The 13,232-nt window shown below is 44.0% G+C and overlaps 1 protein-coding gene across 2 annotated transcripts in view; it reads right to left on the reverse strand.

Moving 5' to 3' along the window:
• Positions 1-13,232, reverse strand: part of LOC115160555 (disintegrin and metalloproteinase domain-containing protein 11) — a 49,640-nt gene that overhangs the window by 12,762 nt on the left and 23,646 nt on the right. For both annotated transcript variants that reach the window (XM_029710726.1, XM_029710721.1), the window contains exons 10-21: positions 8,757-8,828; positions 7,931-8,097; positions 6,946-7,030; positions 6,659-6,749; positions 6,270-6,421; positions 6,047-6,118; positions 5,241-5,333; positions 4,924-5,004; positions 2,210-2,260; positions 1,946-2,009; positions 1,326-1,431; positions 240-359 (exon numbers count right to left, since the gene is read on the reverse strand). In XM_029710726.1, the coding sequence (XP_029566586.1) occupies positions 240-359; positions 1,326-1,431; positions 1,946-2,009; positions 2,210-2,260; positions 4,924-5,004; positions 5,241-5,333; positions 6,047-6,118; positions 6,270-6,421; positions 6,659-6,749; positions 6,946-7,030; positions 7,931-8,097; positions 8,757-8,828 (1,154 nt within the window). The remainder of the gene's footprint in view (positions 1-239; positions 360-1,325; positions 1,432-1,945; positions 2,010-2,209; positions 2,261-4,923; positions 5,005-5,240; positions 5,334-6,046; positions 6,119-6,269; positions 6,422-6,658; positions 6,750-6,945; positions 7,031-7,930; positions 8,098-8,756; positions 8,829-13,232) is intronic.

A 13,232-nucleotide genomic window follows, 5' to 3' on the forward strand; every position in this document is an offset into this window, starting at 1 on the left:
CTCTCTCTCTCTCTCTCTCTCTCTCTCTCTCTCTCTCTCTCTCTCTCTCTCTCTCTCTCTCTCTCTCTCTCTCTCTCTCTCTCTCTCTCTCTCTCTCTCTCTCTCTCTCTCTCTCTCTCTCTCTCTCTCTCTCTCTCTCTCTCTCTCTCTCTCTCGCTCTCTCTCTCTCTCTCTCTCTCTCTCTCTCTCTCTCTCTCTCTCTCTCTCTCTCTCTCTCTCTCTCTCTCTCTGGGTCTCACCGGCAGTCCAGGTATCTGTTCTGGTGGTAGATGGTTAGGCTGGTGAGGTCCCCCTGCAGATCTCCAAACCTCGGCTTAGCAGACATGTTAGTACACAGCAGGAACCCGCAGAGCACATCCCTGAGAGGAGGGAGAACAAAACATACAGAGGGAGGGAGAGAAAGAGAACGGAAGAAGAAGAGAAAGCGAGATAGAGGGGCAGGGAGTAGAGAGAGAGGGAGATAGAGGGGCAGGGAGTAGAGAGAGAGGGGAAGGGAGTAGAGAGAGAGGGAGAGAGAGGGGCAGGGAGTAGAGAGAGAGGGAGAGAGAGGGGCAGGGAGTAGAGAGAGAGGGGCAGGGAGTAGAGAGAGAGGGAGAGAGGGGCAGGGAGTAGAGAGAGAGGGAGAGAGAGGGGCAGGGAGTAGAGAGAGAGGGAGAGAGAGGGGCAGGGAGTAGAGAGAGAGGGAGAGAGAGGGCAGGGAGTAGAGAGAGAGGGAGAGAGAGGGGGAGGGAGTAGAGAGAGAGGGAGAGAGAGGGGGAGGGAGTAGAGAGAGAGGGAGAGAGAGGGGCAGGGAGTAGAGAGAGAGGGAGAGAGAGGGGGAGGGAGTAGAGAGAGAGGGAGAGAGAGGGGGAGGGGAGTAGAGAGAGAGGGAGAGAGAGGGGGAGGGGAGTAGAGAGAGAGGGAGATAGAGGGCAGGGAGTAGAGAGAGAGGGAGATAGAGGGGCAGGGAGTAGAGAGAGAGGGAGAGAGAGGGCAGGGAGTAGAGAGAGAGGGAGAGAGAGGGAGGGAGTAGAGAGAGAGGGAGAGAGAGGGGCAGGGAGTAGAGAGAGAGGGAGAGAGAGGGCAGGGAGTAGAGAGAGAGGGAGAGAGAGGGGAGGGAGTAGAGAGAGAGGGAGAGAGAGGGGCAGGGAGTAGAGAGAGAGGGGAGGGAGTAGAGAGAGAGGGAGAGAGAGAGAGGGGAGGGAGCGAGAGAAAGAAAAAGAGAGGGGGAGAGAGAGAGAAGTTTCTGCCTAGGACAATGTGTCAAACATGGCGTGTGCTTGAGAGTGAGGTACACGATGTACATAAGAAAGTGTGCGGTTTTAAAGAGGCCCGTGGCCACTCACTGCTTGTTGCACTGCACCCAGCCCTGGCCACTGGAGTCACGGCCACAGTTGCCCTTCTCTGTGCCCTCGGAGTTTAGCTTCTCATAGCAGAAACGGTCGGCTGAGTCTGAAACACACGCAAAAGCACACACACACATTTTGCAGCACCATGTTATTTCACTTTGCTATACTTTATTGCAGTACTTAACTGACGGCAACGTCATGGCATCATCATCATAAATGTGTGGTGTGAATTATAACATGACAACTGCTAGTATTTCAGGACCTATCATATAGATTCATGTGGACCTATAAATTGCACTGCCATGCAATTCCAGACATATCCAGCAGAGGGCAGTAACATTAAAAGTAGAAAAGCAGGCAAATATTTTTTTTTAAATTGTATTTAAAAAAATATATATATTATTGAACCTTTATTTAACTAGGCAAGTCAGTTAAGAACAAATTATTATTTTACAATGACGGCCTACACCGGCCAAACCCCGACGATGCTGGGCCAATTGTGCGCCGCCCGATGGGACTCCCAATCACGGCCGGTTGTGATACAGCATGGATGGCCATTTCCATTGTTAAAGCGGTCAGACCAGATCAGTATATAGATAATCTTTGTTATTACTCACTGTGGCCCCAGAGACCTCTGCACTGTCCATCTCTGGTCTTACAGCGACCTCCGAAACAACGACCCTGGGAGAGAGAGAAGGAGAGAGTGAGAGAGATAGACAGAGAGAAGGAGAGATCGAGAGAGAGAGAGAGAGAGAAGGGAAGAGATAGTACAAGAGAGTATTATATGTATTAGAGGTACAGTATTATTTGTATATCTACAAAAAAGAGACAAATCTAGACACAAATGTGGTCATAAAAGCCTTTATGTTGGATTCAGTTACCTGGCCAGCTTCACACATGTAACCATCCAGTTTGTGGACATTATGAGGACACTGCAGAAGGGGAACAACAGAGTGTATAAATTAGCCTAGTTGACATGTTCAATAGTACAACACACACATACATAGTCAAAGTATGGTAGGCTACATCCCAGCAGGGAGTAGCCTACCACCAAGATGGCACAGAAAGAGATAGCCGCCCCGCTTCGAGTCCTTACGAAACTATGCAGTATTTTGTTTTTTTAAGTATTATTTCTTACATTGTTACCCCAGGAAATCTTAAGCCTTATTATATACAGCCGGGAAGAACTATTGGATATAAGAACAATGTCAACTTACCAACATTACGACCAGGAATACGACTTTCCCGAAGCGGATCCTCTATTTGGACCACCACCCAGGACAATGGATCTAATCACAGAAGCCGACCCAAAACAACAGCGCTGCAAAAGGGGCCGACAGAGCGGCGTATACTACTCGCCAATGTTCAGTCTCTTGACCAGAAGTTAGACGAAATTCGAGTAAGGGTTGCCTTCCAGAGAAACAGAGACTGTAACATTCTCTGTTTCACGGAAACATGGCTCTCTCGGGATATGTTGTCGGAATCGGTTCAGCCAGCGGTCGTCTCCATGCATCGAGCCGACAGAGATTAAACACCTCTCTGTGAAGAGGAAGGGCGGGGGTGTATGCTATATGATTAACGACTCATGGTGTTATCATAACAACATACAGGAACTCAAGTCCTTCTGCTCACCCGACCTCGAATTCCTTACAATCAAATGCCGGCCATATTACCTCCCAAGAGAATTCTCGTCAGTTATCGTCACAGCTCTGTACATTCCCCCTCAAGCAGACACCAAGACGGCCCTCCGGCAACTTCACTGGACTCTATGTAAACTGGAAACCATATATCCTGAGGCTGCATTTATTGTAGCTGGGTATTTTAACAAAGCAAATTTAAGAACAAGGCTACCTAAATTCTATCAGCATATTGATTGCAGTACTCGCGGTGGTAATACACTCGATCACTGCTACTTTAAATTCAGCGATGCATACAGAGCCCTCCCCTGCCCTCCCTTGGGCAAATCCGACCACGACGCCATCTTACCGGCCACCCTAGACCCACTTCAGTTTGCATACCACCCCAACAGATCCACAGACGATGTAATCGCCATCACACTGCACACTGTTCTATCCCATCTGGACAAGAGGAATACCTTTGTAAGAATGCTGTTCATTGACTACAGCTCAGCATTCAACCCCATAGTACCCTCCAAGCTCATCATCGAGCTGGAGGCCCTGGGTCTCAACCACGTCCTGTGCAATTGGGTCCTGGACTTTGACTGGCCGCTCCCAGGTGGTTAAGGTAGGAAACAACATCTCCACTTCGCTGACCCTCAACACTGGGGCCCCACAAGGGTGCGTGCTCAGCCCCCTCCTGTTGTCCCTGTTCACCCACGACTGCGTGGCCACGCATGCCTCCAACTCAATCATCAAGTTTGCAGATGACACAACAGTAGTGGGCTTGATTACCAACAACGATGAGACAGCTTACAGGGAGGAGGTGAGGACACTCAGAGTGTGGTGTCAGGAAAACAACCTCTCACTCAATGTCAACAAAACAAAGGAGATGATTGAAGACTTCAGGAAACAGCAGAGGGAGCACCCCCCTATCCACATCAATGGGACAGCAGTGGAGAAGATGGAAAGTTTTATGTTCCTCGGCATACACATCACAGACAAACTGAAATGGTCCACCCACATAGACAGTGTGGTGAAGAAGGCACAACAGCGCCTCTTCAACCTCAGGAGGCTGAAGAAATGTGTCTTGTCACCTAAAACCCTGACAAACTCCTACAGATCGGGCTGTATCACAGCCTGGTACGGCAACTGCACCACCCTACACCGCAAGGCTTTCCAGAGGGTGGTGCGGTCTGCACAATGCATCACTGGGGGCAACCTACCTGCCATCCAGGACACCTACAGCACCCGATGTCACAGGAAGGCCAAAAAGATCATCAAGGACAACAACCACCCGAGCCACTGCCTGTTCACCCCGCTATCATCCAGAAGGCGAGGTCAGTACAGGTGCATCAAAGCTGGGACCGAGAGACTGAAAAACAGCTTCTATCTCAAGGCCATCAGACTGCTAAACAGCCATCACTAACTCAGAGAGGCTGCTGCCTACATTGAGACCCAACCACTGGCCACTTTAATAAATGGATCACTAGTCACTTTAAACAATACCACATTAAATAATGCCATTTTAATAATGTTTTGATCTTACATTACTCATATGTATATACTGTATTTTATACCATCCATCACTCATCCATATATTTATATGTACATATTCTCATTCACCCCTTTAGATTTGTGTGCATTAGGAAGTTGTTGGGGAATTGTTAGATTACTTGTTAGATATTACTGCACTCGGAACTAGAAGCATTTCGCGACACTAGCACTAACATCTGCTAACCATGTGTATGTGACCAATACCATTTGATTTGAAAAGGATATACTTGCACATCTTGTAAGAACAAAAGTTCCCACACTAAGAGCTTACTTTTTAGGGGTATTGCAAAACGTAAAACTTTGCAACCAAGCAGTGTGTGGGATTGTACAGTATATTCACATTGGCTTTGCGCTGCGAGTAAAATAGTAGTGTTCAAAATGAGGGTATCCTGAACACTGAGTTAGCGTATTAGCCGTCTCACCTGGCTGGAGTCTCCGGGACACGTCTCCGGGACGTCACAGTCGTTGGTCACTTCGCGACACGTCACCCCCCTGAGCTCGTACTGTCACACAAAGTTAGCACTATTTTCACAGCACCGATTTGACTGTATAGGCAACTGTAATTATACATGGAAACTACAACTGCATAGAATCATGTACAACTTCAGTCAGAAATGACAATCAAACTGTGGCTGATATCAGTTAAAGTTAAATAAATGGAAAATGTCTAGTTGCAACAAGTTAACAAGACAGTCATCCTAGTGGGGTAGACATGTAAACGTGTAAGGCTAGTACTCACCCTGCAACCTCTACAGCAGAGGCCATTGCTGCACATGGCATCGTGGGTCAGGGTGCACTTCTTACAGCAAGCTCCTCCACTCCGCGCACACTCCTGCAACCACACGACACACTCTTGGAGCAACACACAATACTAAATGCAGAGGCTAAAGGCGTCTTCATGCTTCCCATCCGAAACACTTGGGAACAGTTTGTGCATATATTACGATGACGTTTTTGGTCTTCGGCATTGGTTTTTCAGGCGACTTGGTTAGACGACTTGCACATTTTTTAACTTGAGATATACTGCACCAAACACCTTAGTTAGATGTCAAATTGCACGGCTAAGATCTCCTCAGAAAAACTCCAAAATGAATGACAGATTTCTTGAGTTATCTTAGATTATTTCTGACTATTTTCAGGAAGTGTATACTGGCTACGGCATCTCAAAAAACAAACAATACTATTGCCGCTTATTTCTTGTTTTTCAAGCGAAAGTGTTATTTTCGTATTTTTCTTCTCCCCAATTTCGAACTTGTCTCATCGCTGCAACTCCCTGACGGGCTCGGGAGGCGAAGGTCGAGTCATGCGCCCTCCGAAAAATGACCCGCCTCTTAACACACGCCAGCTTAACCCGGAAGCCAGCCGCACCAATGTGTCGGAGGAAACACTGTTCACCTGACGACCTAAGTCAGCCTGCAGGCCCAAGTGAAGGTCTTTTAAGGGAGTACGTGAGCACACTCGTTCGGTTCGCCTAACCGATTTCGGCTAAGCACCACCCGAACCGAAGCATTCAGAAGCCCTTAAGGGTTTTACTGTAGGACTCACCACATGGGATCCACAGTCACACTCCTCCCCCACCTCCACAAAGCCATTGCCACACTCTGGAGAGTCCAGCAGCTACAAGGAGCACAACAAGGGGACAGGAGTCAACACCAGAAACAAAAAAAACAATGCCTTTGTTTGAATGTTTTCTGGCATTCTCAGAATGTAACGTCCTCCACCACCAACTTCACTGCGCCATTTCCAACCAACCGCAGCCAGAGCTCACCTTGCTGGGCTTATTGAAGAGGCAGCTGCCCCCACCCTGCTGGAGAAAGCGAAGGTACTCATCCACACTGCAGCGTGAGAACTTCCTAGGAAGATAGTAGCCGGTGTCCTCCATGATGCAGCCCAGCCATGGGTCGGGACACCTGCAGTCCCCTATAGGGCCAGAGAATCAAGGACATGTCACATGACGGGGGACAAGACCAGGGTCTTCTTACTTGCTGTTACACACTTTGCCACAACTGTTGATGTAAAAAGGGCTTAATAACTAACATTTGATTGCATTTGAAAAGAAGCTGCTATGCTGTTTACATTTCGCCAGGTTGAGCTTGCGTCCTATTTTCTGTGACAGTGTGTACAGAAGTTGTTGAAGTGGATGAATGCAGGTCTTACCGGCCGTAGGGCGCTCCTTGTTCCACATCATGCCAATGTTCTGCCCCAGGCTCTGACACAACGTGATGGCCATGGGACCCACGTTGCCGTACTAAAACACACACATGCAAGACAAGGTAAGTGCGAAAACGCACACACAAGCAGTATATTTAGCTTCTTCCAAACAGGCTGTTTCACTCGGCTACGCCTCAGGAGTCTTGTACTCCGAATTGGAATAGCCATGCCCTAATAGGCTTCTTTTGTGGAGTTGGGTGAGTCAATGACCGTAAAAACCAAAAAGGCCTGACCTCGTTGACTCCTCCTCCCCGCGTGAGGGAACAGATACCCCCGATGTAGGCTGTGCCACTGCGGCTGCTCTGGAAGGTCCTCCCCCTACAGGACACACAGGGATTAACATGAGCTATCATCAAGTGTTAATGTACGGTGCACGAGTACAGTGAAATGCCTTTGCCAGCTCTAAACCCAACAACGCAGTAATCAATAGCAATGTAGTACTACAAATAACACAAGGTAGAACAAAAACACACAATAAATAAAAATAACAAACAAGAAGAGCATAAGAAAGTAACAATCTATATACAGGATCAGTCCCAATACCATATTTACAATGTGCAGGGATACTGTATAGGTGTACATGCCACGTGTACTAAGGCGGGTGTAATAACATCAGTGGTGGAAAAAGTACTCAATTGTCATACTTGAGAAAGAGTACAAAGTAAAAGTAAATGCTATACATCAAATTCCTTATATTAAGCAAACTAGATGGCACTATTTTCACATTATTTTTCATTACGGACAGAAAGGGGCACACTCCAACACTCAGACATAATTTACAAACACAGTAGTTGTGTTTTGTGAGTCCGCCAGATCAGAGGCAGTAGGGATGACAAAGCGTTATATTGATAGGTGCCATAATTATGTCCTGTTAAATGTAACCAGTACTTTTGGGTGTTAGGGGAAATGTAAGGAGTAAAAAGCACATTATTTTCCTCAGGAATAAAAGTAAAAGTTGTCAAAAATATAAATAGTAAAGTACAGATACCCCAAAACACTACTTAAGTAGTACTTAAGTATTTTTACCTTACTTTACACCACTGAATAACATGCTTATAACAGTCGCTTTGGACATTCCCCCTGTCCACTTACGTCAGGCAGTATCAAGCACCGAATGAAATAGAAGTCTAGAATGGACATTGGTATTCCGGCAATATGACTATTGTGTGTATTATATTGTGTCTGTATGGTTTCAAGTGTTATGAGGGGAGAACCCACGAGAAGAGGTGTGTGGCGTCGCTGCGCTCCTTGATGCTCTCCTTCCTGTACTTCATGAAGTCCCTCAGGGTCAGCAAGGGGTCATTGCCTACGGACACCATGTTCTGGGATGACCACGTCTCCATGGCGACCAGCACAATCCGCGTGTTGAGCTGGTCCTTGTAGATCTGAGGTCAAAGAGTCACGATGACAATGAGGAACTAAGTCAACCCTTGCCAGAACAACTATTCATGTCTTGGCACCCAGAACTAAATCAGCTACTCGGTTTTGGTCAACATTTGAATGTTAAGGCTGCCACGAGAGATTACTACACATGATTTACTTCACTAACACTATGATGTAATGAACAGTAGTTCATTTGAAAGAAATTTCTCAAGTACACAATTTTAACTGATTATGATGTATATTAGATAGATGATCAACACAACTGATATAAACCTGATGATCAATATGGACAGTAAGATCTTAGAGTAAACAAGGAAACCTAAAAATGGAAAAGTGGATATGGAATGTATGTATATGTATATATATATATGTGTGTGTGTGTGTGTGTGTGTGTGTGGTTGACACGGGAGTGCCATTTTTTTCCTGTACTGTCCTGATCCAGCAACAATTATATAACCCTGACATGTCCTCCTAAAAAAAAGTCAGTTTAAAATTATTCCGGGACTGCCCGTTCCTGTGAGGACTGTCGATCCAGTCCCAAACTTGACATTAGGATTTCATTCCCGTTCCTGAGGAAGTCCTGCAGAACCTGCATGAACCCGAGGTAATGTCAACCTCTAGTGGGTGCGTCTGCATGTGTGCAGAGGCAGACGGCTCTCACCGCGTCTGCCATATTGACGACCGCTTTGGCAAAGTTCCTCGTCTGCGACGACGACCGACGCAGCTGCACAAACTACAGCACAGGGCAGAGGAAAGGACCAAGAGCAGAGGGTGGGTGGGGAGGAGAGAAACAGAGATATCCATATTGACCAATTACAATAAATAAACAACCAAAACATAAAATATTTGATTACGTAGGACAGTGATCCTTATTCCTGCTCTTGGATAGTGTCGTGGAAATATTGAATCAAATATTTCTCAGATACCAGAGCTTGTGATTTCAAATAGACTTTATTACAAAAAGAATCAAAGCCGAGCAATTCCATGGAAGAACTGACTCTCCATTCTTAGTACTTGCTTTTATACAGTCTTACCCATACATAACATCGTCACCCCACTTCTATGTAAGTGATTGATACCTTCTAGCCTTGGCCACCATAATCTTGCGGCCTTTCTTATTCGCACAGACATTAGGGCATACAGTTGAAGTCGGAAGTTTACATACACCTTAGCCAAATACATTTAAACTCAGTTTTCCACAATTGCTGACATTTAATCCTAGGAAACATTCCCTGTCTTAGGTCAGTTAGGATCACCACTTTATTTTAAGAATGTTAAAATGTCAGAATAATAGTGGAGAGAATGATTTATTTCAGCTTTTATTTTTTTCATCACATTCCCAGTGGGTCAGAAGTTTACATACTAATTGAGTGTATTTGGTAGCATTGTCTTTAAATTGTTTAACTTGGGTCAAACGTTTCAGGTAGCCTTCAACAAGTTTCCCACAATAAGTTGGATGAATTTTGGCCCATTCCTCCTGACAGAGCTGGAGTAACTGAGTCAGGTTTGTAGGCCTCCTTGCTCGCACAAGCTTTTTCAGTTCTGCCCACAAATTTTCTATAGGATTGAGGTCAGGGCTTTGTGATGGCCACACCAATACCTTGCCTTTGTTGTCCTTAAGCCATTTTGCCACAACTTTGGAAGTATGCTTGGGGTCATTGTCTATTTGGAAGACCCATTTGCGACCAAGCTTTAACTTCCTGACTGATGTCTTGAGATGTTGCTTCAATATATCCACATAATTTTCCTCCCTCATGATGCCATCTACTTAGTGGAGTGCACCAGTCCCTTCTGCAGCAAAGCACCCCTACAACATGATGCTGCCATCCCCGTGCTTCACAGTTGGGATAGTGTTCTTCGGCTTGCAAGCCTCCCCCTTTTCCTCCAAACATAACAATGGTCATTATGGACAAACAGTTCTATTTTGTTTCATCAGACCAGTGGAAATTTCTCCCAAAAGTGTCGATCTTTGTCCCCATGTGCAGTTGGAAACCGTAGTCTGGCTTTTATATGGCGGTTTTGGAGCAGTGGCTTCTTCGTTGCTGAGTGGCCTTTCAGGTTATGTTGATATAGGACTCGTTTTTACTGTGGTTATAGATACTAGAGGAAACGGGTACAAAAGTATCTTCACAAGGTCCTTTGCTGTTGTTCTGGGATTGATTTGCACTTTTCGCACCAAAGTACGTTCATCTCTAGGAGACAGAACACATCTCCTTCCTGAGTGGTATGACGGCTGCGTGGTCCCATGGTGTTTGTACAGATGAACGTGGTACTTTAAGGCGCTTGGAAATTGCTCCCAAGGATGAACGAGACTTGGGAGGGCTACAATTTCTTTTCTGAGGTCTTGGCTGATTTCTTTTGATTTTCCCATGATGTCAAGCAAAGAGGCACTGAGTTTTAAGGTAGGCGTTGAAATACATCCACAGGTACACCTCCAATTGACTCAAATGATGTCAATTAGCCTATCAGAAGCTTCTAATGCCATGACATCATTTTCTGGAATTTTTCAAGCTGTTTAAAGGCACAGTCAACTTAGTGTATGTAAACTTCTGACCCACTGGAATTGTGATGCTGTGAATTATAAGTGAAATAATCTATCTTTAAACAATTGTTGGAAAAATGACAAAGTAGATGTCCTAACTGACTTGCCAAAACTATAGTTTGTTAACAAGAAATTTGTGGAGTGGTTGAAAAACAAGTTTTAATGACTCCAACCTAAGTGGATGTAAACTTCCGACTTCAACTGTAGATTCTATTGGTGGCGTGACACACAGACATGCACACTCCTACTGCAGGTCTAATAGTGCCTATAACTGATTATCTAATGTTCCTGTTGTTGTCTATGTATGATGAACCCATGAGCATGTCCAGCAGCCTTCAGAAGATCAGATAAGGCCCAGACCAGTCACGTCTTGTTGGTCTACCTTGCCTCATCCACACGGATTCTGCTTACGTTGTGTTTTTTTACATGTCTAATGGTTAACTCGATGTTGATCCAGCTTTGTACACTCACATGGGCTCAGCCTTCATTCTGCCAACACGTCTAATATTTCATTTCTATCGATTCTTCTTTCTACTTCAAAGAGAACAGTATAGGTACTGAAAAAAATCACCCGATGACTGGAAATTCTCGAACAAAAGCTGCTACAGGTTTTTTGTTCAACAGTGAAACACCTGATTCAGATGATCATTAGTTGAATCAGGTGTGATAACAAAAATCTCCAGGAGCTGATGATCACTGATGTAGGGCATGTCAGTGCATTCTCTGGCAACATGAACAGGAAGTTGTGGCCATTCGATTCACTTTTCTATTTCCAATCAAATAGAATGATGTACAGTGCCTTCAGAAAGTAGTCACATCCCCTTTGACTTTTTCCACATTTTGCTGTGTCACAAAGTGGGATTAAAATGTATTTCATTGTCATTTTTTTTTGTCAATGATACACACACAATACTGTGTCAAAGTGGAAGAAACATACTAACATTTGTAAAAATGTATGGAAAAGAAAACACCCTGAGTCTTTCTGGGTAAGTCTCTAAGAGATTTCCACACCTAGATTGTACATTTGCCCATTATTCTTTTCAACATTTTTCAAGCTCTGTCAAATTGGTTGTTGATCATTACTAGACAACCATTTTCAGGTTTTGCCATAGATTTTAAAGCAGATTTTAGTCAAAACTGTAACCAGGCCACTCAGAAACATTCACTGTCTTCTTGGTAAGCAACTCCAGTGTAGATTTGGTCTTGTGTTTTAGGTTAGTGTCCTGCTGAAAGGTGAATTCATCTCCCAGTGTTTGGTGGAAAGCAGACAACCAGGTTTTCCTCTAGGATTATAACTGTGCTTAGCTCCATTCCGTTCATTTTTTTTATCCTGAAAAACTCCCCAGTCCTTAACGATTAGCATCCCATAACATGATGCAGCCACCACTATGCTTGAAAATATGGAGAGTGGTACTCAGTAATGTGTTGAATTGGATTGGATTTGCCCAAACTATAACACTTTTTATTCAGGCCAAAAAGTGAATTGCTTTGTTTTGTTTTTTTTGCATTATAACTTTAGTGCCTTGTTGCAAACAGAATGCATGTTTTGGAATATTTTTATTCTGTACAGGCTTCCTTCTTTTCACTTAGTCAATTAGGTTAATACTGTGAAGAAACTACAAAGTTGGTCCATCCTCAGTTTTCTCCCATCACAGCCATTAAACTCTGTAACTGTTTTAAAGTCACCATTGGCCTCATGGTGAAATCCCTGAGTGGTTTCCTTTCTCTCCGGCAACTGAGTTAGAAAGGATGCCTGTATCTTTGTAGTGACTAGGTGTATTGATACACCATCCAAAGTGTAATTAATAACTTCACCATGCTCAAAGTGATATTCAATGTCTGCTTTTTTTTACCCATCTATCAAAAAAATCATGTTAAACACTATTATTGCACACGAGTGAGTCTATGCAAGTTATTCTGTGACTTTTTAGCACATTTTTACTCCTGATCTTATTTAGGCTTGTCATAACAAAGGGGTTGAATACTTATTGACTCAAAACATTTCAGCTTTAAAAAAAAAAAAAATCTCAATTTAATCCATTTTAAATTCAGTCTGGTGTGAATACATTCTGAAGGTACTCTATATGCCTAGCCCACAGTGCATTCTGAAAGTATTCACATTTTGTTACGTTACAGCCTTATTCTAAAACATATTAAATAGTTTCCCCCCCTCATCAATCTACACACAATACCATATAATGACAAAACAAAATCTGTTTTTTAGATTTATGCAAATGTTAATACAAAAATAAAAACGGAAGTATCACATTTACATAAGTATTCAGACCCTTTACTCAGTACTTTTTTGAAGTACCTTTGGCAGCGTGTGTGTGCCTTTCCAAATCATGTCCAATCAATTGAATTTACCACAGGTGGACTCCAATCAATTTGTAGAAACATCAAGGATGATCAATGGAAACAGGATGCATTTGAGCTCAATTTCGAGTCTCATAGCAAAGGGTCTGAATACTTATGTAAATTAGGTATCTGTTTTTTTACTTTTTATACATTTGCTAACATTTCTAAAAACCTGTTTTTGCTTTGTCATTATGGAGTATTGTGTGTAGATGGATGAGGATTTTCCCCCGTTTTTTT

This window comes from Salmo trutta, chromosome 2 (assembly GCF_901001165.1).
Source record: "Salmo trutta chromosome 2, fSalTru1.1, whole genome shotgun sequence".
NCBI classification, from domain to species: domain Eukaryota; kingdom Metazoa; phylum Chordata; class Actinopteri; order Salmoniformes; family Salmonidae; genus Salmo; species Salmo trutta.